General features: G+C 38.7%; 7 protein-coding genes and 1 long non-coding RNA gene across 8 annotated transcripts; 5 read left to right on the forward strand and 3 right to left on the reverse strand.

Moving 5' to 3' along the window:
• Positions 1–810: 810 nt before the first annotated feature.
• Positions 811–3218, reverse strand: LOC111487709 (mitochondrial inner membrane protease ATP23). Its single transcript, XM_023135210.1, has 5 exons — positions 3043–3218; positions 2714–2835; positions 2459–2596; positions 2272–2355; positions 811–1325 (listed from the first exon to the last, which is right to left on the reverse strand). Exons 1-5 carry the CDS (start codon positions 3149–3151, stop codon positions 1191–1193), a joined length of 588 nt encoding a protein of 195 aa, XP_022990978.1. The 5' UTR covers positions 3152–3218; the 3' UTR covers positions 811–1190.
• A 441-nt stretch (positions 3219–3659) lies between these two features.
• On the forward strand, positions 3660–4265 carry LOC111487570 (tropomyosin-1, isoforms 33/34-like). The gene has a single exon (XM_023135020.1). It carries the CDS (start codon positions 3660–3662, stop codon positions 4263–4265), a length of 606 nt encoding a protein of 201 aa, XP_022990788.1.
• A 968-nt stretch (positions 4266–5233) lies between these two features.
• LOC111487839 (pectate lyase-like) lies at positions 5234–7744 on the forward strand (the record flags this gene model as incomplete). The annotated part of the gene is made up of 3 exons (XM_023135388.1): positions 5234–5397; positions 6040–6786; positions 7148–7744. Coding segments are annotated over 3 exons (1272 nt in total), but the record flags the coding sequence as incomplete, so codon positions are not given.
• Positions 7745–8259: 515 nt separating this feature from the next.
• Positions 8260–10028, forward strand: LOC111487837 (zinc finger protein CONSTANS-LIKE 6-like). Its single transcript, XM_023135385.1, has 2 exons — positions 8260–9544; positions 9853–10028. Exons 1-2 carry the CDS (start codon positions 8663–8665, stop codon positions 9874–9876), a joined length of 906 nt encoding a protein of 301 aa, XP_022991153.1. The 5' UTR covers positions 8260–8662; the 3' UTR covers positions 9877–10028.
• A 1623-nt stretch (positions 10029–11651) lies between these two features.
• Positions 11652–12772, reverse strand: LOC111487842 (BAG family molecular chaperone regulator 2-like). The gene is made up of 2 exons (XM_023135391.1): positions 12443–12772; positions 11652–12122 (listed from the first exon to the last, which is right to left on the reverse strand). Exons 1-2 carry the CDS (start codon positions 12720–12722, stop codon positions 11917–11919), a joined length of 486 nt encoding a protein of 161 aa, XP_022991159.1. The 5' UTR covers positions 12723–12772; the 3' UTR covers positions 11652–11916.
• Positions 12773–17135: 4363 nt separating this feature from the next.
• Positions 17136–20974, forward strand: LOC111487843 (uncharacterized membrane protein At3g27390-like). Its single transcript, XM_023135393.1, has 10 exons — positions 17136–17471; positions 17559–17667; positions 17760–17955; positions 18301–18437; positions 18562–18850; positions 19488–19594; positions 19680–19803; positions 19883–20078; positions 20156–20399; positions 20487–20974. Exons 1-10 carry the CDS (start codon positions 17318–17320, stop codon positions 20743–20745), a joined length of 1815 nt encoding a protein of 604 aa, XP_022991161.1. The 5' UTR covers positions 17136–17317; the 3' UTR covers positions 20746–20974.
• LOC111487844 lies at positions 20265–21403 on the reverse strand. The gene is made up of 3 exons (XR_002719115.1): positions 21011–21403; positions 20502–20663; positions 20265–20407 (listed from the first exon to the last, which is right to left on the reverse strand). It is a non-coding gene; the product is annotated as an uncharacterized LOC111487844 (long non-coding RNA).
• On the forward strand, positions 21286–21894 carry LOC111487840 (mavicyanin). The gene is made up of 2 exons (XM_023135389.1): positions 21286–21472; positions 21563–21894. The coding sequence occupies exons 1-2, from the start codon at positions 21289–21291 to the stop codon at positions 21892–21894; spliced, it is 516 nt and encodes a 171-aa protein (XP_022991157.1). The 5' UTR covers positions 21286–21288.
• Positions 21895–21978: the final 84 nt, after the last annotated feature.

The raw sequence follows: 21978 nt of genomic DNA on the forward strand, positions 1-21978 counted from the left end.
AAAAAAAAAAAAAAAAAAAAAAAAAAAAAAAAAAAAAAAAAAAAAAAAAAAACACTTCTAACTTTTGTTATTTTATGATCGAATTGTGTAGGAAAAATTTTAAAATTTGAAGTTAGATAATTTAGGTTCGGGGTTGTTTTTATTTTTATCTAAAAGGATGAAAGTGTGACAAAAAAAAAAAAAGAAAAATTAAGCAGAAGTTTGGTCCACCAACACGAAAATGGGTGGTGGGCTAAAAACTAAGTATCTCACTGAGTTTGGCTCACATACTTCATTATATATAATATATAATGATAAATAACCGTAAAATTTATTATAATCATGTGGAAACCTCTCCATAGTATCGCGTTTTACAACTAGCAATACATAATGAACCAAAGTCAATAATATTTACTACTAACAGTGGATTTGGACGATTGCAATAACTTCATTATATTAGTTTTAACCACTCCTCTACCCCACAAGTTCAACCGTGTTCACGATTGAAGTTTATACATTTATCGAATGATCTCAATCATCTTCTCTTAGTATTTCAAGATATTTAAAAAGTATAAATAGAATTATCTTTGACATCAATACATCAATATTTCTATCGATATCCAATGAGGGACATCAGTGTTACCTGGCATTCTTTGGTAGTATTGGGTGCACAAGAACAGATATCTATCGTTGTCCTTGTGGGTCTTTTCAAACACCATACCCTTATTCCACTTGCCATTGCCATTGCCATTGCCATTGCCATTGCCACTAAGGATGAAAGACACAAGAGCAACAAGATTTAATGGGAGGGGACCTTAAAACTATGCTGTCTTCCAACTATCTTCATCTTATCCATACAATGGTAAAAATGAATAAGAGAAACTGTTTTCACACGGACATAGCTAACCAATTAATATGGTAATTTAAGAGAAGTTAAATTCTGGAATTTAGATGTATTATACAATAAGGTTATCAATATGAAAAGGGTATTGGAACAGATGCAAGCAAAAAATGAGAATGTCTATATCCGAATAAAATCATCGATCGTTCGTGTAATTGATCGAACTGCTTGTGACAATGAACTTACTCTATAGTTTATGGAATCCAAATTTTGGGCAAAAAAACCTGTTTCTCTTTTGGGCACAGCACCATTAAAATAGGAGCAGTGGCTGCTTTGTTCTCCGCAGAGGACATGACAATGATCCATTTGTTCAGGGAGCTCTATCAAATGGTTGTGTATCATTATAACAAACATCCCAGACAGATTCCATGGCATCCCTTGCAGCAGCTTCCGAGCAATAAGGATTAGCAATCACTGATTTCATCACTCTTCTTCTCACACACTCCTTCACAAATTGAGAAAAGATGTCAACAAATAGCGAACCGAAAGAGCCCAACAGAAATGCACCAAGAAGAAAAAGAATCCGAGCGAGAGTAGGGTAATAATATTGTTGGCAAAAAGAATATGAAATGCTGGTTTGTATCATATCACACATGCACATGTTGTTCTATCATTAGTGCATCGCCTTCGATCATATCCTCACCGACATCTACATTGAGAAGAGTTTTCTTTTCCTAGGGCAGTGAGAAGAGTTTTCTTTTCCTAGGACAGTGAGAAGAGTTACAATGGCCCCCAATTGCAGCCATCCATTAAGGGTTGAACAAACCTAGATCTCTTAGAAATATTGGCCAGTAAGGAAAGAAAGAAACGAATGCAATCACATGACTTCAAGATTAGAGCCTTCCTAAAATGTTCTGCTAATATTATGTTTCTTTCATGAAAAACTTCTACTCTCACTGCTCATATATAAGCTAGTTTAGCAAAGGGCTGAGGGAAAAGCAAATTCTTAAGCACAAAATAATCCATTGTCAAGAGCGATTATCAGCAAAAAGATGCAAGAAAGAATGGTTAAATCAACTGTATTCATGGCCAAGATCAGCTTCAAGTTGACATGGTCATACACAGAGATTTTAGATTCTATAATGAAAAAAGTTCTTTAATGTAACACAATAACTTGGGACGTGTTAAGTTATTAATCATATAACTTATCTATCAGTAGAGAGCACTAAAACTTTACTACTGTCCTGTGGTTCATGTTCATTAGTCCTTGATCCGCTGAGAATATATTTATAATTACTCTAAGCACACTTCATGGATGTTTTTCACCATTTTAAGCAAGAGGCTATGAACAATGTCAGAAATTCAAAAATCTCAAAACATGAAGGATGAAACTTTTACTCATTTTTAGATGCCAACAAGAGAATTAAACTACAATTTTCTAGAAATCATACTTGCTCGTGTCCTCGTAATTTGACAAAACCTCGCAGTAGTTCTCGTTTATAGTGGCAATCACCACTTAGATGTCCAGCTCGAATCTAAATTCCAAATACATGTGTTAGAAAATTACCAGAAGGAAAACTAGAGACCAGAACAAAAGAAACTCAATCTGGGAAAAAATGGCTATTTGCAGATTCATACCTCACTGCAAGCATGATGTGCACAATTAGCCCAATCCAAGTTTGCCGCACGACAATCATCAAAAGCATGAATGAGCTCATGAATTACAACTTGGTTAACCTCATCTTGAATGTTCATATGATTCCTACACACCATTATCTACAAGCAAGAAAGTAGACACAATAAAGAAATCAGTCTTCAACATTCTCATCCAGATCCAAATTCATCAACAAACCATAAGCAGAAACAAAGAGAGGAAAGTATAATGAGTATTACCCCTTCACCACGAACATAGCCACCACTGATCTGCTTATCGCAATGAACAGCCTTAATAAACTTATCCCCAATCCCACATCCAGATTTCTCCAAATGCTCCATCAAGAATTTCACCATCGGAGCTGAGAGACACAGAAATAGAATCATTGACCCATTTGAGTCGCAGAGAACGGTTAAGAAGGTACGAGAAAAACAAAAGAAAGCTCTAATTTTCAAATTCTCAGCAAATAAACACAAGTCGCAAAACCCTAAACCCTGCAATTTTATACGCGGGTTCCAAATTTTGAGGAGACGAGTAGAACAGGAAATAAATGATTTGTTGTTCATACTTCGGAGACTTCTTCGAATCATATCCTCGCATTCTTCCTTCGTCCGGCCGCCGTTGACGGCAGAATACAAGCGATTCGATCCAGGTTCCGGGGTGGATTCTTCCGCCATTCTTAGTTTCAAGTGTCAACACGGCGTCGCTGCAGAACTATCTACAAGCGGGTTTCGGGGTTTTGTATGAACAACGGTTCGCATTTTTGGTTTTTCACTGAACTCGAACCAGGAAAAACCGGGTTCAATTAAAGAAATCATAAAGCCACGATCAAAATTGATATGATCATAAAGCCACGAACTAAAAATTGATTTTTTAAGATTAAACAAATTTCCCTCTCCCGCCATTGTAGCCTGTAGGGAAGAGATCCCAACTGAAAATGGCGAAATCCGGCAAATCCGGCGAGCCTCTGAACCCTAAACTGAATCCTCCGCCGTTGGGCCCTGAAGTCCTTTAAATACCCTTCCCCTTCCCTCCTTCAAACTCATTCTCTGGTCTTGCAGTCTTTCTCTATATAATACCTTACAGAGGATTTCTGCGACCTTCAGAATCCTATTTAAATAAAACCAAAACCCTTCCTCTCTTTTTCTCTTCGATTCCCCCCATCTCCTTACCGATTCACCATTAATGGCCCGCCAATTGCTTCTCCACGCTCTTCTCTTCGCCGTCCTCCTCGGCATTGCCTCTGCTGCCAAGGCCCCACCCGCTGACGCCGACTCTGCCGCAGCCAAGACCCCGGCTGCTGCTCCATCCAACTCTTCCTCCGCTGCCGATGAACCCAAAGGCGCTGCTTCTTCTCCCAAGGCCGAAGCCGATGCCCCCGAGGCAGAAGCCGGAGCCCCAAAGGCCGATGCCGGAGCCCCAAAGGCCGAAGCCGGAGCCCCAAAGGCCGAAGCCGGAGCCCCAAAGGCCGAAGCCGGAGCCCCAAAGGCCGAAGCCGGAGCCCCAAAGGCCGATGCCGGTGCCCCCAAGGCCGAAGCCGGAGCCCCCAATGCTGATGCCCCTGCCGGCAGCCCTGCATCCGGGCCGGCCAGCGATGAGTCCCCCTCCGCAGCCCCTGAATCCGATGCAGAGGCGTCATCTCCACCTTCTCCAAGCGGAACTGCGGGAGGGCCAGCCAGCGAGGAGGAAGCTGCTGATGCACCGGCCCCTGATGCTTCTGCCAGTGGATCTTCGTTCCTGAAGATGTCTGCTACCACGGTTGCGACCATTGCTGGAGTCATTGTGTTCTAAATTCTTTTTAATGTAATGAGATGAGGTGGAATTAAGAGACTATGATTCTATTATTTATTATTATCTTATTTCTCTATATAAGCGACTTTTTCATTCATTTAAATCATTAAATAATTAATCTAAACATGAATATAGACAATAGTATTAAAAATATTGAAATTAAAAACTAACCATTTCACTTTTTTTCTTTATATAAAAATAGTCAGATATATTTTTATTATATATATTTTTAGTAAAGAAAATAAAGTTTACCAATGGTATTAAATTAATTTAATGAAGCCCATAAGTTAGATAGACCTAATTTATGGTATATTGATTTATAGTCAACAAACTCCGAACATTAGGTTTAGAACTCAATTATATTGAAAGTCCTAATTCAACCTACTAGAAAAAGAAGATTAATTCATTGGTATCATCAAATTATAATATAACGGTAATAATTCAGATTAAATTCAATTGAAACATTTTTTAAATATTGAAGCAAATTCAAATACAAAAATAAATTATTTTTAGAACATCTCATATTATGTGGTGCGGCCTCCCATAAACATTTTTCTCCATTCTCCCGTACGTTTTAAGCAAGTTGACAGACTTTAAAACCCTAAAACAGTAGCAGAATGGGTGGTTTGGTGTGAATCTAAAGCCAAAAATTCTCTCAAACCCCCTCGAAAGTCACCCAAGGACAAAGGGGTGGAGCTTAACTTGATCCAAAACGTTAATAATAACATCAAAATTTGACCTTTTTAAACTAGAGAGAGAGGAGAGAAGGACAGAAAGTCAAAAGAATTTGACTTGAGAGGTTTGAAGAGATGATTTAAAACCTGAAATTACGATCATGTTTGAGACCCCACCTGGCTGTAATCTATGGTACAATCACGCCTCTACTGACGGCTTTATATTTCTATATAATGCTACTCATCCCATTTTGGCTAAACCCACCACTTCTTCTTCTTCTTCTTCTTCTTCTTCTTCTTCTTCTTCTTCTTCTTCTTCTTCAACCCTTTTCTTTGTTTTCTTCTCCAATGGCGGCTTCCTTTTTCTTTTTGCTTCTTTTACCACTCTCTTTCTTCTTCACTGATTCCTCCTTGGCTTCTGTTCAAGATCCTCATCTTGTCGTTCAACAAGTTCAAAGGTATACATTTTTTGTTTTTGTTTTTCGTTTCTTGTTTATGGTTCAGTTTTGAGGAATATTTGGACCCTTTTAACAAAATGTGGTTTCTTCTTGCATGTTTTTAGTGTTTCAAATACAAACATGGATGTGAATCTTCATTTCTTACTCGTTATTCACTCATTTGAACATTAGAATCACGAAACTCTACGATAGTATGATATTATTCACTTTCAACATAACGATCATCGGTAACAATTCAAACTCATTGTTAGTACATATTGCTCTTTTTGACCCGTTACATATCATCGTCAGACTCACGGTTTTAAAACGCGTTTGCTAGGAAGAGATTTTCACACCCTTATAATGAATGTTTCGTTCCCTTTTCTAACTAATGTGGGATCAAAGCTAAACATCGAGTGGTCTGCCAGCGAGGATGTTGGCCCCTCTAGGGGTGGATTGTGAGATCCCACATCGGTTGTAGACAAGAACAAAACATTTCTCGTAAGAGTGTAGAAATCTCTTCCTAACAGATGCGTTTCAAAATCGTAAGACTGACGACAATACGTATTGAACCAAATTGGACAATAACTACTAACAATACCTATGAAAATAAAGTACTCATAATGTTGTCTTTAATAATGTGTCTTATTTATAAATTGACAGGAGCATCAATGAATCAAGAATAAGAAGAAACTTGGGATATTTGTCATGTAGAACAGGAAACCCAATAGACGACTGCTGGAGATGCGACCCCAATTGGGAAACCAACCGAAAGCGCTTAGCCGACTGCGCCATTGGGTTCGGCAAAAACGCCATCGGCGGCAGAAACGGCCGCTTCTACATGGTCACAGACGCGGGCGACGACGACCCTCTCAACCCCAGACCAGGAACCCTCCGCCACGCCGTCATCCAAAACGAGCCCTTATGGATCATCTTCAAGCGTGACATGGTAATCCAACTAAGACAAGAACTAGTGATGAACTCGTTCAAGACCATCGACGGGCGTGGGGCCAGCGTGCATGTGGCAGGTGGGCCATGCATCACCATCCACTACGCCACAAACATCATAATCCACGGCATCCACATACATGACTGTAAGAGAGGGGGGAATGGTAACATACGGGACTCCCCACAGCACTCCGGGTGGTGGACTATATCAGACGGTGATGGAGTGTCGATCTTTGGTGGGAAGAATATTTGGGTTGACCATTGTTCTTTGTCTAATTGTAACGATGGGTTGATCGACGCGATTCATGGTTCCACGGCGATCACGATTTCGAATAATTACATGACGCATCATGATAAAGTGATGCTGTTGGGACATAGTGACTCTTACACTCAAGACAAGAATATGCAAGTTACTATTGCCTTCAACCATTTTGGTGAGGGCCTTGTTCAACGAATGCCCAGGTAAATCAAATTGTAATACGTAACCGTTCAAGTCTATTAAGTTCTACTTGAGCTTTTCACACCCTTCTAAAGAATCTTACAATCCACTCCTTTGAAGTCTCCTCACATACTATCCCGTGGGTGGCTCTGATACCATTTGTAACAGCTCAAACTCACTGTTAGTAGCAGACATTGTCCTAAGCCGTAAACTTGGACGGCCATAAATGATATCAGAGTTGACACTGGGTCCCGAAGAGGGTGAATGATGGAATCGAAAAGACCTCCCTTAATTCCATTCAACTTTAAAGCATCAAAATTTTGATGTGTGAATTTTTGTTTCCATCTAAAATGGTGTCTTTGAATTGTGGGAATGATTTTGCAGATGCAGGCATGGGTATTTCCATGTGGTGAACAACGATTACACCCACTGGGAAATGTACGCAATTGGAGGGAGTGCTTCACCGACTATATACAGTCAAGGCAACAGATTTTTGGCGCCGGACGTCCGATACCAAAAGGAGGTGACAAAGCACGAGGACGCGCCGGAGAGTGAGTGGCGTCACTGGAACTGGCGGTCAGAGGGCGACATGATGTTAAACGGCGCCTATTTTCGCCAGTCCGGCGCCGGCGCTGCGTCCAGCTACGCAAGAGCTTACAGTCTCAGCGCCAGACCCTCCTCCCTGGTTGGTTCTATCACGGTCACAGCCGGCGCCCTCAACTGCCGCAGAGGCTCCCGTTGCTAGTTAGTAATAACAGGAAAGGTCATATAACTGCAAGTACCGAAAATGAAGGAAGAAAAGGGCTTTGTTTATTAAGAGCAGTTTAATTATTATTAGTTTATGAAGATCTGAATTTTTGTGTTGGTTTAATTTCCATCCAACTTTTTGGTTTGCCAAAGCAGAGTATTTGGTTAAACTCGGATGTTTGTGATTGTGAAAGGTAATGGGAAAAATATGGGGAATTATGTTTTTGAGTCACCAATCACGCTGACAAAAACAGAATGAGTACTAAATATTTTACCCGTCAATCATGCTGACCTACTTATCCCTGAACCTAGTTAATTTAGTGAACGGGCAGCAAGAGTATGGGGGCATTAGAGACGGTTGCCTCGTGGCCAACTCTCAAGAGCTGAAGTTCGACGCAGAGCTTTATACCCATCAATCATTGTAATGCCCCAAGCTCACTACTAGCAGATATTGTCGAGCTTTCCGTCAAAGAGCACTATGGAAGGAAAGAATAATGTTGTGTTTTTCCTTCCATGTGCATCTGTGAGCTTACGACGAGGAGCAGCACTATGGAAGGAAAGAAGAATTAAGAAAATGAAGGACTAGGTAGGATCCAGAGGGAGACCGAATAAGTCAATGGGTGTGTAAATTACCCGAAAATTATTCAATAACCGATCGTTATGATATGATTATGTCCTTAAAATTGTCAAATATATAAAATTTAAATTCGTGTGGGCCCGAGCAATTCTCCCAAAGTACATACTGAAATAATTTCTCCATAGGGGAAGGAGTGAAAGCAACCATCCTGTGAATACTATTACTCCAAAGATCTACAAATATTTATCGTGTATGAACAAAATTACAAAAACACCCCCCTACATTCTATCCACAGGCACAAAGGGCAATCTGGATAGCAATACAAAATCCACATCGCCACCCAATCCCTGCATTCCACGTGTGAAGAGACCAAATGCATCACATCATGTTTTAATATCAGATGGCTGACTCATCTCCATTCAACCCATTTCCTTTTCGCTTTTTCCCCCAAGTGGGTCCGTCTCTTATTGCCTCCATGGCTTCGCTTTTCCTTTCCCCCTTTTAAACCTATTTTGATTACCCAAAAGAGCTAAATTTGTTTGTCCATCAGTTTTTTGGACTCTGGAGGCTCAGAAATGTGCATCACAAACACAATCAACAACCAAAACACCCACGATTCTGTAATCCAACGCCCAATTCGTAAATCCAGAACCAAGACAAGACGACCCAAATTTCTTAGCCTTCGATCGGAGCTCATTTCGCCCAAAATTTCCCAAATTTCCCCGATGACACACGACCCATCAGCACCGCCGCCACAGAAACAGCTTACTCTGTTTCCCCTGCATCCGGAGAATTTGGTGGAGGACAGAGAGGAGAACGTGGCGCTGATGTTCGAGAACGACGTCGTGAGCAGCTGCTGCAGCTTAGGGAGTTTCCTTCCGACTTACCACAACGACATGTCGTCAGAGGAAGAGTCGCGTAATTTAGCAGAGGAGGCGGCGCTTGTACGGACGGCGATGAGGAGTCGGGAGAGGGAGGCAGGGGCAGAGGAGAAGTGGGTTTGTTATTCGGAGGTAGTGGAGAAGAAGGAGGAGCCGTCATGGACGGCGGCGGCGGCGGCGGCGGAGGAGGAGGAGGAGGAGGTAGAGGAAGTGACGAGCACGGCGACAAAGAAGAAGAAGGTGGAGATGAGGGGGAAACAGCTGAGGTTGAAGCTTGATTACGAGGGGATTTTGAACGCTTGGTCGGATAAAGCTCCGCTTTTTATCAATGGGGAATCACCGCAGACTGTGCCGAATCTTCACGATGATGGGAGTGTTTGGGAGGAGAATCGGAGATCAAAAATGGGGAGCGAAGGAGGAGGAAATGTGTGGAAAGTGCCGGAGATTGGATGGAAAGTGGGTGGCAGAGAGGCAAGTGTTTTGAGATACAAAGAGAAAAGGCAGAGCAGGCTGTTCTCCAAGCGCATTCGGTATCAAGTTAGAAAACTCAATGCTGAGAAACGTCCAAGAATGAAGGTACTTTCAACCCATATCATATACACATTATTCCGAGTAATCTGGAAGATAGAATGACTAAAAAAAACTTACAAAATTGAAAGTTACTATTTATACCATCAATTAATGACTTAAAATGACTACAAAATGTTGGAACGACTCTATTGATATGTGAGGATAATCTTCTCTCTACTGATACAAATTGTGATAGGAATGGTTACGAAAAAGATATTAATTATTATTATTTATTTATTTTATATATATATTGATTAGAAACTAATTCCTTTTATCCAAGCATGAAATGACGTTCCTCTCCCTCCCTCTTGCAGGGTCGCTTTGTGAAAAGAAACTGAGAAGGTTTAGAGACATTATTTGGAGATAAGGGCATTCAGGGAAATGTCTTTTCTTTTCTTTATTTTCGACAATTTCAATGACTTTTTTCCCCTCTTAAAGATCATGTTGCTTTAAGAAAATATAATTAATGCTAAATAAAAATGTTTATCAATATCAACTAGAAATGAATATCCGTGCACAGATAAAAAAAAAAAAAAATTATTATGGATGTTCAAGATTTTTATGTTCTATGTCTGAATTATGAGGTCGAAAATTAATGACAACACTATTGATTACTTTATGGAGATACCGACCACCTCAACTCGATAGTGGCGTGACTACTCCATCTTTGAATTTATACATGCTTGAGCCGTTTAAGAATTTTCTCTATTTACAAAAATGAGTTTTAGATATTATGTTTCGATTATTGATGATCACTGGTTTTTTTTTTTTTTTTTTTTGGACTTATCTTATTAAACGTAGATTTAACTATCTAATGATTTTAACGATATTAGAACTCTTATAAAATAAATTAAAAAAACTATTAAATATATATATATTTAACGAAGAAATAAAAAATAAAAAACGAAAATGAAAATCATTGTTTAGGAATAATGATTAAAGAAAATAAAAAAAGATGAAAGATATTAATTAGTAATTGATCTGAATTTAACTTTTTGTGAGAGCAATTTAGAAATAGGGAAAAGGCATTAAATAAAAATATCGCTGACAACTTTAACCCCCGCACGCGTGCACGTGTGGGTCACTGCAAATTACACGCACAACAAACAAAACTAAAAGCATTACTTATTTTTAATCATTAAATAAAAGAAAGAAGTTATTTTAAATTTACTTTTGTCTGCCTTTACATACTTCCCTTTTGCTTAAGATTTAATTCTTAAAATTTTATATTAAGTTGTTGGGTTTAATATTTTTATTAAAAACCAACCCTTAACCATATGAAACTATTAGCTACTCGTTCGTTACAACTAAAGATGTTTACGTGGCCAAGCGGGACGAGGAAGTCTTACCCTTTGCTGTCTCTGTTTCCTATTTAATTACTTATCATCGCAAAAAAACTCATTTGTTTATACGAGAGTCGTTTAAATAGAGATTTACTGTAAGATCTCACATCAGTTGGAGAGGAGAACAAATCATTTCTTATAACGATGTGGAAACCTCTCCCTAGCAGACACGTTTTAAAACTGTGACAGCAATATGTAACGTACCAAAGTGGACAATATCTACTAGTGGTGGACTTGGGTTGTTACATATGGCATTAGAGTTAGACACTGATCAGTGTACTAACAAGAACGCTGATCCCAAGGGGAGTGGATTGTGAGATCTCACATCAATTGGAGAGGAGAACGAAACATTATTTATAAGCATGTGGAAACCTCTCCCTAATAGACACGTTTTAAAACTGTGAAACTGACGGCGATACGTAACAGATCAAAGCGGATAATACCTGCAAGTGGAGGACTTGGACTACCACAATTGTTATCTCGTTTAGTGTGTATTGCCGCATGCCATAAATCTACAAGTTAAATGAACATCTCTCGTAAAGTGACTTAGTTAGTTATTATGTATCTACAAACTAAGATGCTTAAAGAATCAAACATTTAGAGTATAGTTTGATTATTTGTCAATTTCTAATACTTGATTGATTCGAACATAATTTAACGATAAAACACATCTACTCGTTACAAAATGGGAGATCCAAATGCTTACATTTGTTGTACTAAACAAATTTTAATATTAATTTCATGACAGTGATGTTAGAAGAAGAAAGAGGTATAGGAGATCTGGAGATGCATTCTTTCAGAATCAATCTTTGTTTGGATACAAAAATCAACAAACATAATGACTCAGACAAGCATCAGCACATTACAGACGAGCCATTTTGTATTATAGCTCAAACATTATACTTAAAAACCACCACAATTCTTACAAAACAAAACAAAAGGCCTTCAAGGACAAACAGTTTGCCATTTTCCTGAGGGTTAGTGGTATCAAAAACATGCTTGTTTTTGGATTAATTGATACTAATTGTATTATTATTATACACTAATTGGCTGCCCTGCGGCCAACCCATGAAGCTTCCTGTCCTTGATCGCTGGATCTTGGAGAAGAAGAACTTTGTCTTTGTCTCCCACTCCAACCATGTGTAGATACTCACCGTCCTCTCTCTCTTTCCCTTTGAATAGCAATCTTTGCTCTCTTGGTTCTAACCCACTCACCATTGATAGAATCATCTTCAATTCCCCTGACAAAATCACACAATTAAACCCATCAATTACTTTATAATCCAAATTGAAATTCAAACAAAACCCATCAAATTTTTCATGAAAGTTTTGATTTTTATTGAAATTCAAACAAAACCCATCTAATTTTCCACCAAAGTTTTGACTTTTATTTGAGCGTTGGTTAGAAATCATGGATCTCCACGATGGTATAATATTGTCCACTTTAAACATAAGCTATCACGGTTTACTTTGGGCTTCTCAAGATACCTTATACTAGTGGAAATGTATTCCTAAACACATGATCATTCCCTAAATTAGTCGACGTAGAATTGAAACTTACCAAAAGTTGAGGTGGGTTCGACAGAAATCTGATGGAATTGCGAGACAGTTGAGACTCTAATAGTGATGGTTTCTTCTCCGGTCAAAGTGGATCCACCGGCGATCTCTCTCCTCTGCACCAGCATGCCTCCCGGCCGGAGCTCCCACTTGATTTCAGTCAGGCTGCCGTCGTCCTCATCGTGGTCATCAGCGACTTTGATCTTGTTGTTGCAGCTGCTGACAAAGCTTCCAAACCTGAAAGTGGAGCTTCTGCAGAACCTCTTTGACCTGAGCTTCATCATCTTTGCTTCTTTATCCTTTTGCTCTCAACTCAAAAGGATGGAGATGGTGAAGGTTATTATATAATGGGAGATAACACATGTGACGACAAACGAAGAGCAAAAAAAAGAAGAATTGATTAAAGTATCATATTTTCTATTTAATTCTTTGATTTTTTTTAAATATTTTCAAATGCCCATGTTACACCAATATTAACAATTAGCTTATTAAAACAAACGACAATCAACCAAAAGATTAAAGGTTCGAATTCTCGTATCTTTATTGTTTTCAAAAGCCCATGTTACATGTATCATCAAACAAAAGGTTAAAAGCTCGACTTTTAACAGTCCAAGCTCACTACTAGTAAATATTGTTGTCTTCAGGCTTTCCCTTTTAACTTTCTCCCTCAAGTTCTTAAAACCTGTCTGCTAAGAAAAGATTTGCACATGCTTATAAAAAATGATTCGTTCTCTTCTCTAACCGATGTGGAATCTCCCATGAATTCTCACATCCCCGTAAAGAATGTTACATAAAGATAAAGTCGGACGACCCAAATCATGGAGTTTGAAATGATGAAACACCGATAAGAAGAGATAAGAAAAGACGATGTGGACGGCGAAGAGATTGATAAGCAAATGACGAATGAGAAAACGACATGTGGAGTTTTGATAGAGGAATATAGAGCTGATTTCATGGATAGTGAAAGCAGCACATGGGGGTGGGTACTTGGGAACACGCTTGCTTGATTAGCGGGCCATATATAAATCACTTTTGGGGTTTGATAGCTCTTGTTTACAACCCAAACAACCCTCATGTATTGGGGTCTCAAAATATATTTTAGGTCAAGGTTAGGAAACCTGTCTTTTTTTTTTCTAGTCTTTGAATTCGAACCATCGCTATCAATCTAGAAAGGAAGAAGCATAAACAAATATCGATTACTATTGAATTATGCTTATGTTAGAAGCACTTGTTTGAGCTGAACAGCTCAAAAGAAGACGGGATTCTGAATTTCTTTCTTGTAGCATACTCGATAGTTTTTTATATCTACCAAACCCGAATTTAGGGGTTTTGTGTGAGTTGTACATACAATATAATTAGTTGTAGCATAAAGTTGGGTTTTTGGTATAATTAGGTGATTTTGATTTGTTTATAAAGGTGGTTGGATAATGAAAAGGGTATCAACCCATGTGAGATGGGAAAGCAAAAAACTCCACTTTCTTTCACCTTTAAAGACAATCACCAAGTCCACTCCTATGTCTTTACTTGCAACCTTCAAAATCTTTACTTATATAGCTTTTACAATCAATGCTTTGTTCTTCATAATTACAACCAACATCAAGTAATTTTCAAGCCAACTTCACAAATTGATACTCTAACTAACAACCTTCTAGATGTTATATATACAATTGTAAAACTGAAAAGCGAAATATTTGTTACAAGAGTATGGAACCTTTCCCTAGCAAACTCGTTTTAAGAACTTTGAGGGAAAACTCTAAAGGGAAAGCATAAAAATGGCATATCTGTTAAAAGTGAACTTGGGTCGTTACAAAACCCTCCAACCATTCTTGTGGGTTTATTAAGGATGTGATTTATCTTGTGTTTGAAGGAGAATTGATGGGATGAAATTTAGAAAAGAAGTTTGTTTAAGGTCTGAGGACAAAAAGGAGAGGGAGGAAGAGCTTAAAAAGAGCATGGGATGTTTTGTTTTTTAAGGAAAAGGAGAAGAGATGATGAGATTTGAGGCCCCATATGTTGGGATTGTGGGCAATACTTTTTGCAGCTACTACCTCCATCATTGTTAACACCAAAATTATAACACTAAATGCCTTAATCATCATCAATTATTGTCCTTCTCCTTGCTTGTTCTTCAATTTTTTTTAAGCTAAGAACAACCAAAGAACATTCGGTGGTGGAACGACATGAATGTTGTCCATTGCCTCACACCCTCAAAACCCTTTTTCGTTACGATATCAGTAACGATATGAATATTAAAGAATAGGATGATATGAAATAATAATTAAAGCATTAATGGAGAGAAGAAAATCTGGAGATACCTAAGAATATATGGAGAGAAGAAATGAAATAAAAACAAGATTCTGAAAAACACATGAACATAATTGAAATTTGGAAAGAGAGCACGTGTATGAAAAAATGGAAGAACAAGAAGGATTCCATTTTACGTATCCCATAAGATTTGGTTGTTGTTTGATTATGATTATAGCTTTTTTGTTTCTGTTTTCAAAAGATTTTTGGCGTTCTTCAGCTACTGGGGAAGATGGGTTTTGGGTTCGAAATTGTTTAGTTCAATGTGTTTAATTAGTGGGTGTTGTGTGTATCTTTCTTGGAATCTACGGTTGAATGCAATTGTTTTCACGATGGATCTGTCATTTTGTGTTCTTCTTTGGATCTTATTGTAATCCATCATAGATGTGTTCATTAAATATACTTAATTACAATATTTCTTTTATGATACGAGATTTTAAGTACATAAAAAAAAGAGACAGTTTTTGCATTTTTCAGAAAAATAAATTTGGCATTTTCTGAATTATAAATAATAGATATACTTCAACCATAGGAGATTTGAACAACTTTGTCTCATTAGAGCTATTCTCTTATTTTAATTCATTTTTTGTGTTGTTGTTGTTTTTTTTTTTTTTTTTTTTTTAAATTTTTTTATTATTATTTGATGTTTTGGTTTCATTAGATTGGGAAGAAAAGGTAAATGTTTATGAAAAGTCTAGATTTTTAATTAATACATTTATTTTTACGTTAAATGGGCTTGTTTGGGGTGAATTTAACCATAAGGTTGAATAAATATAGCTCAAGAAGAGTAGGATTATCGTTAAGTTATGTGGAGCGCAAACCAATTGGATTCTAGAAATGTCAATCTAACAAACCAAGTCGAACCTATTTAGCACATTCCTCATGAAGCCTAGAATGTAGATCCTTCAAGTTTAGGTTGGAAAGGCTAACCTTTAACGAGTTGAACTAAGTTGGCTTGAATGACCCTTTTGAGGGGTTGACTTAGACTAATTTGGCTGGTCTCATTCAACCAATACCTCATAGAGTCAATCAGCAGACACTCTGACAATACTGGAAACAAAACTAACCTTTAGGATGAGAAAGAAAATCAAGTGTTGGCATTGAAGGACTCATTGAGCTCAAAGGGGATGATTGAGTAGAAGCGTTTGGTAATAATAAAGATCCAAGAACCCAGTGAAATTCTCAATGAGTGTCAAACCAGAGAAGAAAATACAAATTGTGATGATATTGGAAGGTATTTTGCCTAACACATACTTTACACTTTTTAAGCTCTCTGTAAACTCGATTTCTAGTTCTAACTTTAGCGTGAAAGTGTAGGTAGCTTAGTGTCACAACATCACTCTTGCAGTAACGATGGTGTGATACTTGTTTTAACTAGAAGAATAAGTCAACTGTGTGAAAATCTATCTTTGCGGCCAATCTTGACGTATAATTAAGTCTCGAGTCACATTTGATAAAAATATTTTATAAAATGTTAACGAGGAAATGTGTTGAAAACAATTTGAAAGAAAAAAATGTTATAGGCTAAAAGCGAATGAACAACAACTATAGCTTTGATAGCATATTACCCGAGTAAGAAAAATTGGCAACTAGTTACATCATATCTATAGTACAATTTGGAGTATTTTAGCCTTGACAGGTATAGACATGATTTCGGTGAATGATTTTGCACTCCTATATTGACATGACAAAAATAATAATGACCTAACTACATATAAAAGTAGGTAGAATGGGTTTGGAATGGACATGCGGCCATGAACAACACATCTTGGACAAACATGATTGGGACATCCGACACACGATCATAGATAACACGTCTTGAACAAGCATAACCTGACACTCAACATTACCAAAGCTAGTTACTCCTGTTTTGGTAAGTTACTCTTTGTTTTGTATACCATTAATACCATATACCAAATTTGGGTATCAATAAAGCTCATCATCTCTTTAAAAAATTCGAAGTGAGGTTATAGAAGTTTTGATGGAAAGTGAGCTTTAAAGCTAAACATTCAAGGGCTACCAATATGGTTGAACTCAATTATAATAAGGCTTATGGAAATGGATGGGGCTGTTTGAACTATTCACAAAGATGAGCATGTTGCTTATTTATGCTAGGATGTTTGAATTCAAATCGTTACTTGTTCGATAAACAAACAGATAATTCATTGAGAAACGAGCATTGAATTGATTGATCCTCGCTAGAGCGACTGTGCTGTAGCTACGTGCTTGCGATGCCATCCCTTTCCCAGATCGTGATCTTGAATAGTTTCTTTCATGGCGTCTGTCGAGCTCGATCTGGGTGTTTCTCAAATTATGGTCTTTAAAACCCATGTCTAATCACCATCACTAATGAATGAAACAAGGTCTTCTTCAATGGAGCTCCACGTGATTTGGTTTCTGAAACAGAGTGACTTGCGAACTGTGCAAGTTCTGTTCGAATGTGCTGGAAACCTTCTTTCTTGTTTTTTTTCTTCTTCTTCATTTCTCTTCTGCCCTTTATATTTCCCTTCAAATGCTTGCAATGGCGGAGGAATTGTAACTTGGGTTTGAGGAAAGATTTTTGGTTAATTCCTCAATGGAGGGCAGAGATTTGGAGACGTCCGAGGGGATTGAGGAGTTGGGGAAGAAGGTAGCCATTGAAGCTCCAAATGGAGCTGTGCCCTTTATGTGGAGCTTCATTTGCAATCTACCTAGCTTCACTGTTCTTTTTCTTCTCGGTATTACCAAAGGTGAGCTTCGATTACATTCTTTTTGGGGATTCTGTGCAGTTTCATGATTGAAGCTTTTTAACAGTTGAATCCTGCCACTCATTTCAGGTGCGATGATTAGTCCATTAACAAGCCTTATCATGACATTGGCAAATTCTTCTTTAATAATGGTTCTTTGGCCAATCCAAACTTTCAGGACATATTACTGCATTCTAAGGTCTCATCTCTAAACCCTTTGCTTTCCATTCTCAAAATGGATTGAGGGAAAAAAGAGTGGTCTTTCTAATGTTACAATCCTCTATTTGGCAGAGCTCAACAACTTGGTTGGGGTCTTAAACTCATTCTATGCCTTTGTGTACTGCCTGTTTTACTGCTTCTGTGGCCTGAATTTGGTGCTGTTATAAGCACTATAGGTGGAGCAGTTTACGGCTTTCTTTCTCCATTAATGGCTACATTTAATGCTGCTAAACAAGACCAGCCTGATAAAGTATTCCACTGTCTATATGTACGTATTTCTGCTCGAACTTTGTTACTTTTTATGAGATCCCATATCGTTGGAGAGGGAAACGAAACATTCCTTATAAGGGTGTGGAAACCTCTCCCTATCCGACACATTTTAAAACCGTGAGGGGAAGCCCAGAAGGGAAAGCCCAAAGAGGACAATATCTGCTAGCGATGAGCTTAGGTTGTTACAAATTAAATCTCTCCCTAGCATACGCGTTTTAAGACCTGGGGGGAAGCCTAGAAGGGAAAGTCCAAAAAGAAGACAATATCACAGAGAAAGTGCCAAAAGAGGATAATGTCTGCTAATGGTGGGCTTGTTTGATTTCATTTCTCCAATGAATTTCAGGATGGAACTTGGGATACCATAAAAGGGTCCTTCATGGTTATCGGTGATTTTCGGGATGTTTGTTTACATTCTTACTTCTCCACTTTGGAGGAACTGCTACAAAAGGGAAACCCGGAGGCTGGATACTATGATATCAGGTTTGTTGGTGTCATTCGTATAGGGAACCCGGAGGCTGTTTACTTCTGATTATCTCAGCTACTTCCAAAAGACTAATGATAAAAGCAAAAGTCAGGGCTTAACCTTTTCGTTGGTTTCTTGCAGACTGTTTGATTTCCTTTGTGCTTCCATAGTTGGAGTTCTTGGTTCCGTGGTTGATACACCAGTCATCTTACTCATTGCCCTGTATAAATGCCCTTTTATGCTAATCAAGGGGTGGCGTCGTTTATTCCACGATCTTATCGGTCGAAATGGTCCATTTTCGGAGACAATCTGTGTTCCATTTGCAGGGCTTGCTATCTTACTCTGGCCATTAGCTGTTGTGGGTGCATTGGTTGGATCTATCATCTCCAGCATTTTCCTTGGTGCTTATGCAGGAGTCATCGTTTATCAGGTTCCAAATAGTTCCCTTGATCCTTTAATAGTTCTTTCCATCTTTGATAAGTTTAACGTCGATGGTACTCACGGCTGAGCTGTTGCTAAGATTTTCTCCTTTTGCTGCTAAGTTAATTCAACTAGTCTTCAGCTCCTGTGTAATGCAGAACCACATGATTTGTTCCCATAGGCAATCTGTACCGGCCTAAGCTCACCGCTAGCAGATATTGTCCTCTTTGGGAGTTTCCTTTCGATCTTTCCCTCAAGGTTTTTAACATGCATCTACTAAGGAGAGATTTTCATACTCTTATAAGAAATATTTCATTCCCCCCTCCAAACGATGTGCGATCTCACAATCCACCTCCCTTGGGGCACAGCGTCCTCGACCACCTAGTGTCTGGCTCTAATACTATTTATAACAGCTCAAGCCCACCGCTAACAGATATTGTCCTCTTTAGGCTTTCCCTCAAGGTTTTTAAAACACATCTGCTAGGGAGAGGTTTCCACGCCCTTATAAGAAATGCTTCGTTTCACTCTCCACCAATAAGGGATCTCACACAATCAATCTCTCTTTTCTCAATCATTATACTTGAGTCAGTGAAAGCAGCAGAAGTCATTGTTAGATTCGTTATTAACTGCTAGTGTTTGAGTTGTAGGAATCTTCTTTTTGGTTGGGGCTTTGCTATATTCTGGCATCCATCTCCATTTACGACGAATACAGCAATGACGTCCTAGACATGGCCAATGGCTCCTGTTTTCCCAGGTATTCTCCTACCCTAAAAAAAACCACTCTTTTAACTGCACAACAGAACATAATATTGTTTCCATGTTTTTTTCAATACGAAAAGACCGATATATCGGAAGAAGGATATGCAGCCACCGGATAAATCACAAGAAGCTCAATCTGTTAGACGTTGTCCCTCTCTTACAGATTTGGTCAAGAACATCATGCTTGAGCTAAAACCTTTGGAGGTACTTAGTTTTCATTATGAATACTTGAATAGTGTTGTTCTTTAGAGCTCAGAAGTTCGATCCCTGCTCTCTTCTGTAGCTTCTCGATAATTTTTCTAAGGAGTGTAAGCGGCAAGGGATACTTATTGTCTCCAAGGGATTAATAACGCTTGAAGATATTGAACATGCCAAATCCAATAATGACACTACAGTTCTTAGCATTGGCTTACCAGCTTACTGTCTTCTTCAGACGATCATTCGATCAGCAAAAGCCGATTCAGCTGGATTACTTCTGAGTAAGTTTCATTTCTCCTTTTTGGTGACTTTGAGAATCTCAAAATGTTCAAAACTATTCGGGTTTTCATTGATTTAGGTGATGAAGCTACGGAGATTACTAGTGAAAACAGACCTCAAGACATATTCTATGATTGGTTTCTGAACCCTCTATTAATCATCAAAGAACAAATAAAGGCAATAAATATGTCTGAGCAGGAAGAGGAGTACCTCTCTAGATTAGTTCTGCTGGGTGATGATCCCATCAGGATGAAAGATTCCAACATCAGCCTGCCACCAGAATCCAAATGCAAGTGTGCCGAACTTGAGGCTTTGGCTCGAAGGTAAGTACCTGCAAAATCTTGCTACATCATCCAATGAAATCTGGTAATTCTCAGTAATAACAGGAGCTATTTCTGTCTACCATGAAGGCTTCGAGGGATTACCAGATTGATATCAAGGTTTCCGACATTTAAACGCCGGTTTGCTAGTCTTGTTGATGCTGTTTATGAAGATATCATCAAGAAGAATGATAGAAGCAGACCAAGTAGTAGAAGGAAAATTTCGAAATCACAAAGTGCCATTGGGAGGTTCCTAAGCCAGATATCCTTCAAAAACAAAACAGGAAATGATGAGACCGATCAAGAACCAAATGTAGTTGAAAAAGATGTGGAAAGCAAACTAACTTAGCTTTCTTCAACTGTAATCTTTTCAGTTTCTGCTATCTAAGTGTTCATGAGTGTCCTTGAAATCTTAGCTTTGTTCTAGAAGATTGACTATTGAATTGTATTACATAAGAAATATGATTCAGCCATTGTCTTCTTAGGGTAATTGTAATCAACTTTTACATCAGTTCATATCTATCTATATACAGCATTTTCAGTAAAATTGTTCCGAACCCAGAAAGTCAGAAATTCTCTGAAAGAAGAAGAAGATGAGGAAGAAGAAGAATTACTCTGATTTTCTTCTGCTTTACCACGATCCGAACAGGAAAAGCCAGAACGATTCGTAGCCCATTTCCCGAAATCGTAGCCAGAACGTGCCATCAGCCATGGATGAACAAACTCAAGCACACTTCCAAAACCGCCAACCGCCCTGTTTCTCCATCACTAGCAATATTCAAACTCCCCTCAACTGCCATTTTCTTCACTATAAATTCCCTCCTCCCCTAAGCTTCCATCGTCATCCACTGTTCTATTCGCTCCAAGTTTCAACTCCTTAAAGCTACCATCAATGGCTTCCAACTCGATGAATTTCTTCACAACTCTGCTCCTTCTCACCACCTGCCTCTCCTATGTCGCTTCTTTTGAGTTTCAAGTGGGTGACACCAAAGGCTGGGTGGTTCCGCCGGCCAACGACACCAGAATCTACAACGACTGGGCCTCGGAAAACAGATTCCGAGCTGAAGACTCCGTCCGTGAGTCCCGATCATCTCAACAACACCGTCCGATTAAACTTCCCTTCTGCATTAACATTTTCTATGTTTGTTTCTTGTTTTGCGGATTAGGTTTCCGGTACAAGAAGGACTCGGTGATGGAAGTGACAGAAGAAGAGTACAAGAGATGCAACTCCACACAGCCGAGCTTCTTCTCCAACACCGGCAACACTGTGTTCCATTTCGGCCGATCGGGGACCTTCTACTTCATCAGCGGCGCCAATGGACACTGCGAGAGGGGACAGAGAATGATCGTGAAGGTGATGGCCCAAGATGAAGCTTCCTCCACCTCCCCTAATTCCGAGAAATCCTCTGCTGCTAGGATTCGAACTTCGTCACTAGGATCTCTGAAATTCGTATTTACTCCATTAGCTGTGTGGGGTTTTGCTTCAATCCTGTTGTAGTTTGGGATTTGTCGGATCGATGGCTTCTTGTTTCTTCGTCATCTTGAAGATTTCGTGTTATTTGTGATAGAATGCGTTTGTTTT

Source organism: Cucurbita maxima, unplaced genomic scaffold (assembly GCF_002738345.1).
Source record: "Cucurbita maxima cultivar Rimu unplaced genomic scaffold, Cmax_1.0 Cma_Scf00012, whole genome shotgun sequence".
Taxonomy (NCBI): Eukaryota; Viridiplantae; Streptophyta; class Magnoliopsida; order Cucurbitales; family Cucurbitaceae; genus Cucurbita; species Cucurbita maxima.

What these genes read in the sequence shown, in the direction of transcription:
- LOC111487842 (XM_023135391.1), bottom strand. Translation starts at nt 12,722, where the DNA reads ATGATGAAGCTCAGGTCAAAGAGGTTCTGCAGAAGCTCCACTTTCAGG. An exon ending in CGAACCCACCTCAACTTTTG is followed by an intron (nt 12,123 to 12,442) that starts GTAAGTTTCAAT and finishes TGATTTTGTCAG; the next exon opens with GGGAATTGAAGATGATTCTA.
- LOC111487843 (XM_023135393.1), top strand. Translation starts at nt 17,318, where the DNA reads ATGGAGGGCAGAGATTTGGAGACGTCCGAGGGGATTGAGGAGTTGGGG. An exon ending in CAGGAGTCATCGTTTATCAG is followed by an intron (nt 18,851 to 19,487) that starts GTTCCAAATAGT and finishes TTTGAGTTGTAG; the next exon opens with GAATCTTCTTTTTGGTTGGG. An exon ending in TTGAGCTAAAACCTTTGGAG is followed by an intron (nt 19,804 to 19,882) that starts GTACTTAGTTTT and finishes TCTCTTCTGTAG; the next exon opens with CTTCTCGATAATTTTTCTAA.
- LOC111487570 (XM_023135020.1), top strand. Translation starts at nt 3,660, where the DNA reads ATGGCCCGCCAATTGCTTCTCCACGCTCTTCTCTTCGCCGTCCTCCTC.
- LOC111487840 (XM_023135389.1), top strand. Translation starts at nt 21,289, where the DNA reads ATGGCTTCCAACTCGATGAATTTCTTCACAACTCTGCTCCTTCTCACC. An exon ending in CCGAGCTGAAGACTCCGTCC is followed by an intron (nt 21,473 to 21,562) that starts GTGAGTCCCGAT and finishes TTTGCGGATTAG; the next exon opens with GTTTCCGGTACAAGAAGGAC.
- LOC111487709 (XM_023135210.1), bottom strand. Translation starts at nt 3,151, where the DNA reads ATGGCGGAAGAATCCACCCCGGAACCTGGATCGAATCGCTTGTATTCT. An exon ending in CACATCATGCTTGCAGTGAG is followed by an intron (nt 2,356 to 2,458) that starts GTATGAATCTGC and finishes TTTGGAATTTAG; the next exon opens with ATTCGAGCTGGACATCTAAG. An exon ending in AATTACGAGGACACGAGCAA is followed by an intron (nt 1,326 to 2,271) that starts GTATGATTTCTA and finishes CAATTTGTGAAG; the next exon opens with GAGTGTGTGAGAAGAAGAGT.
- LOC111487837 (XM_023135385.1), top strand. Translation starts at nt 8,663, where the DNA reads ATGTGCATCACAAACACAATCAACAACCAAAACACCCACGATTCTGTA. An exon ending in AGAAACGTCCAAGAATGAAG is followed by an intron (nt 9,545 to 9,852) that starts GTACTTTCAACC and finishes TCCCTCTTGCAG; the next exon opens with GGTCGCTTTGTGAAAAGAAA.